Here is a 5251-nt window from a genome sequence, read left to right on the forward strand (position 1 = left end):
GGCTGACAGAATGTGAAAACATTTTAGAGCTTTGTACTTCAGGTAGGTTCAGGGCTCAGCTGCAATTATGAGTAAGATATACAGTATATATATTATACTGTAATGCTGTTAACTGCAACAGAATATTAACGTTATATCCAAGCCATATTTGCCCCTTTTTATGTGTAGATAACTAAGTGTGACTTTACTAGTATTCCTTATTAATTATTTCACCAATTATTTCAAATAAAATTTTAAAAATTCTAAAAAAAATAATAATAATAATAAACATGTTCTGCTTATTTTTTACTTTTACTTTTTTATTCCATGCAGCAAGAGAACCAATAAATATACGTTTACAAAAAATACTATCTAGAAAATTGTAATGATAGATATATACAAGACATATATATTTTATAAGATATATACAAGCATAAATTAATTTAATGCACAAAAGACATTATCAACTTCATCCCACAAAATGTCATTAATATTCATGTTAATAATTAGTATTCACATCACAGATTTGCAGGGTCAGTACATTTAGGTTTTCTATTTTCAAACCGTTATAGACAGTTCTGGCTGGGATTTTTGCCAGGACTTTGTTCACTCCCTCAATTTGGGAGTGAATAACGATGCAGCTCCTTTAAATGAAGATTGATCTGTGCTGTAAATCAAACATAAAAGGTTAGGCATTATGAAAATAGACACAAAAAAAGTCAATAAAATCCGATTAAAAAGTGCAGAGTAATACCACTTCTGCTTGGTATACCTTGGCTTACGTCAGTCCCACCCGTTGGTGTTCTTGTTCCCGCAAGAGTTGTTCCAAATCCAGGTGTGTTAGACCCGAGTGAGCCAACACCTGCACCTCCTACCGCTGGTTTTCCCATCCCTACTCCACTTGATCCTGCACTACTGAATGATGTCAACCCTGTTCCACTTTGTCCAGTCGCAGTAGAGCTTGATCCAGCACTGCCAAATCCTGTCAACCCTGGTCCTACTCCACCCAAACTACTTGTCCCTGTCTGGGCTAGACCTGTTCTAGTTGATCCTGGCCCACCTAATCCTGTGCTGCCCAGTCCACCTGAAAGGGTCCCTGTCCCCCCTACAGCTGTATTTAATGACCCTGTCACACCTGTTCCTGTGCTGCCCCATCTTGTGCTTGATCCTACACCATTAGGACTGGGAAATGCTGATCCCGTGGAGCCGGCCCCGGTCCATGGCAAGTTTGGTTTGCTCAGACCTGTTGAACTCATACCGGTCCCACCAGTATTTGGTATGTTTGGCAGACCAAAGGGGTTTGGCATGAATGGGTTAGTTCGCATTGGCGGCTGAAAAAAAGAAAACGTAATTCAAGATCATTACAAACACATTTAATTTACAATTGCATACATAATTGTTTGTAATATTAAAATAAATACATATATAATATGTATACAAGAACCATATTAACCTCACCTTACAGTTGGCAAGTGAAGTATTGAGATTCTCAACGGTGTTTGTGAGCGTTTTAATTTCTTTTTCTCTCAAAGAGATGAGCTCGCCTTTTAGTTTGTTATCATCTTTTAGTTTTCTGTTCTCCAGCAGAAGTTTTTCACTGTCTTGGTCATTCTTGAGCTGAAGTTGCTCAAGAGTTCTGCGACTCTCGCGAATCATGGCACTGCGATTCTGATTGCACCACGTAGCGTCCTCTTTCAGGCGTATGTTGTCTATCACATATTTGGCATTTTCCCCATTAATTTTTGTGAACTGGTTCCCCACTATGTCCAGATATGACTGGAGCTTGTTCTCGACTTCTCTTGAAAGACTGCTACAGTTTTCCCGAATGTCTTCAAGCTGATTTTTTTGTTTATCGCACGTTAGCTGGAAAGAAATATGTTTTGAGAAGAGGTCATCGATTCGTTTGAGGAATTCTTTGGTGACGTCGGGGATTCCTCGTAAAGAAGTGACAAAATCCTCTTTGCACTTCTTTTGGTACAAGGCGAGCTCATCTTCAAGGAAAGCCTTGTCTCGCCTTAGTCTAATAGTTTCCAAGTGATACCCATCCTTGTCTTTGTTGGAGTTGTCCAGCTCAGTTCTCACATTAGCCACAGTCTGAGTAAAGTTCGCTTTAACCAGCTTTAGCATTTCCTCTGACTGCTGGAGCATACTTTGCAAACGTCTGTTGTCTTTTAAAAAAACAATATAGTTGAAACTGTTGATCTGCTTGATTAACTTTATGCAGGAGTTACAGTCAGTGTGTTAAATAAACAAAAATTCAGAATTTTTGTACTCAAGTACCTTATAAAATATAAGAAATATTCGGTGTAAAGATTTTTTTTTTTGAAAAACCATCTCACCACTTGAATCTGGACAGAACGTAGGAGGGCATGCACGGGGAGCAGCCATTCTTTTTTCCATCTCGCATCGAGACTATAAAAAAAGAGCACAAAAAAACTATTAATTGAGGTTGAAGTCATGCATTTTAGCTCTCTAATTCTCTATCTGCAACATTCATGGAAGCCTATGTTAATGGTAATTATCATTCTGCCAGTGTTTTCCAGAATGTTCCAAAGAAAGGTTCTTACAACATTAAAAAAGCATATTTTGAAAAACATTTTGACAAAACTTACAGAAATTACTATTTCATAGACTAATGGGAATGTTAAGAAAACATTCTTAGAACAATATACATCATGCAATTAAATGCACCAAACACCACAGCATTCTCTTTTGTATGAAACATAATGTTATCTACAACAAATTAATTGATTGAATACATCAATTTTTTGACCCAAATCTCACCATTGTTGTTTGCATGCTCCTTATTGCCACAGATGAGGTGTTCGCCAGTCTGCGTAATTCAGCCAGAGCTTTGTCATTTTTCAGCTTTGCAGTGAGAGTGACGTTCAGAACTTTGGTGAGGTTCTTTTCCTTCCCACGGAGAATGAAATTTTCCATCGTGAGTTTGCTGACGCTTTGGTCCAACTCTTGCAGCCTCTTCTCCTCCACCGTGTGCTCGGGCTGTCCATACACCAGAAAGAGCACCAGACTTGCGATGATCAGAGACTGGATGAGTGAGGAGAAAAAGAAGACAATCTTCATGTAGTAACCACAGCTCTTGCCTTTCGACTTGTGCATCTTCTTGGCAGCCAAGCCAAAGTTGGCCTGAGAGTAACTGCTGTTGTACATCACTGCCCTAATCAAGCTCCTTCACTATGCAAAATGTTCTCCTAAAACATCAAAGGCAAAATAAGAAGTTACATATGTTAACGCTGCCAGCTTATATTGTTTTCCTGCACCTCCCATTGGATGACACTTCCCTGATCCACCCTATGCTCACGATTCCCAAGGTTAGAACAACATCACGCACTGACCAGGGGGTGGCCCAAACCCAGACTGTACATTGTCTCCAAAACAGATCCTTTTGTTTGACAGCATGTTGGCACTTGAGAAAGCTCATGGTTGATGGTTTGACTATGTGCTGTTTTGAACAGTTATTCAGAGATGAATTTAATCTATCTAGGTTAATGACCACAACATTGTACAACTTTTTTATATTGGTATCATGTAACAGATGCTCTAAAATACTCCTGATTGACTCGAGAATTGTAAAACACATTCCTACATGCTGTCACAAATTCTTCCTGATGTAGGTAGGATGAGGATGTGGTTTGTATATCGTGTCTTACTAAAACATTATCTTTGACCAAAGCATTTCAATCCATGGCCAGTTTTACTTTAAACATGATGAAATTAGGTTACCAGCTTGGTGCCTTTATATCATATTCTGTAGTTGTTCAGCCATATGTTTCTATTTTATTCTGATATCTTATATATCTTAAGAGTCAGAGGATAGGAATATTATGAAAGCATGTGGCTTTCCTGCCAGGAACTGTTGATGTGCCACCCCGATTCCAAGAGGAAACAGTAATTCATAGCTGTGTCTCAGAGTGACAAACGTAGAAGGCACTGTCTGGACACTTCTTAGGTAAACTACTGAACAAATGAAGGAAATCAGTAATAAACACAGATGTATACACATCTGCTGACATTATCAAGAATTAATCGTCCTGTTTATCTGTTTCTAAAATACGGCTGACGTTAAAATTATCATCATGTAACGAGATTCACTCGCACTCTGTTGTTTCAAATGTTTCCAAATCCCATAAACCTGCCAAAGCACACATTACCTCATTAACGTTAAAACGTTTGTGCTTGTATTATGTAATTACACCGACGAGACTTTACATAACAACAAGAGAAATATAAAAAAGAAAATAATGAAACATAACTTAAAAGCAATGAAGCTTGTGATGATCTACAGAAAATAATTTCGGGGTGACAGCAAAAAACCTTAACCCAGTAGAGTAAAATGCTTTATTTGGATGGCATTAGGAATTATACGTGATACATGGTTTGATAGTTAGCTACCTAAACTAGATTGCCTTTGAGATTCTAGTTCTCCACAGGTATAGTATAGCAGACTTCCTTTGGATGCTCCCAGCTAACAAAAAATATAAATAAACAATTAGCTAACGTTCCCTTTAAGTTGTGAAAATGTTATTTTTGAATGTTCTCTGAACATGCAAAATGTCCAGTTTTTATTTATTTATTTAGGTTATGTGAACATTCCATAGTTCTGAGAATGTTCCTTGTTAGCTGGGCTCAAACAGAGCAATGTTTTTATAGAGCTACAGAGTCAGTGTTTACACTTTTCAGATAAATTAGTCTCTGATACTAAACTGGAATAGCCTAGGTATATGTATTTTAACATAAAAAAATTTACAGAATTCTCTTCATCTCACCACTAGATGGAGATATTTCCAAATAACGCTAGCATTTTTGTCATTTTAACAGACACATCAAAAATATGATTAAAAAATGTTTATTTAATTGCAAAATAAAATAAATGAATAAAACAGTATGGAATATTTAATAAAATATAATATAATATTCAAAAATAAAATACAAATATTTTATTGCATAATAAAAACAATATTTTATTAAACATCTTTGAAGCCCATGTATGTTCCAACATGCTTTCAGGGCTCGGTAAAGTCAGCACAAGTAAGAGTCGCAATGCTACCCCATATCCTAAAAGAGATCAATCACATTCCTGAACCCTGGGGTCAAAAGCCAAATAATCACCAAGCTTGTACAATGCACATAACTCAAGCATGCGCTCTCAGACTCACACTCCTCTTTTCTTTAGTGCTCTTTCACACACACACATACACACACACACACACACACACACACACACACACACGTTTGTTTTTATGATTTACGG

The 5251-nt window shown here is 37.2% G+C and overlaps 1 protein-coding gene across 1 annotated transcript; it reads right to left on the reverse strand.

The window, feature by feature from the left end:
- Positions 1 to 438: 438 nt before the first annotated feature.
- On the reverse strand, positions 439 to 3316 carry LOC107688534 (plasmalemma vesicle-associated protein-like). Its single transcript, XM_016486224.1, has 5 exons — positions 2764 to 3316; positions 2319 to 2391; positions 1438 to 2147; positions 752 to 1310; positions 439 to 646 (listed from the first exon to the last, which is right to left on the reverse strand). Exons 1-5 carry the CDS (start codon positions 3148 to 3150, stop codon positions 594 to 596), a joined length of 1782 nt encoding a protein of 593 aa, XP_016341710.1. The 5' UTR covers positions 3151 to 3316; the 3' UTR covers positions 439 to 593.
- Positions 3317 to 5251: the final 1935 nt, after the last annotated feature.

The sequence above is a fragment of the Sinocyclocheilus anshuiensis genome, unplaced genomic scaffold (assembly GCF_001515605.1).
Source record: "Sinocyclocheilus anshuiensis isolate Anshui unplaced genomic scaffold, SAMN03320099.WGS_v1.1 scaffold329, whole genome shotgun sequence".
In the NCBI taxonomy this organism is placed as follows: Eukaryota; Metazoa; Chordata; class Actinopteri; order Cypriniformes; family Cyprinidae; genus Sinocyclocheilus; species Sinocyclocheilus anshuiensis.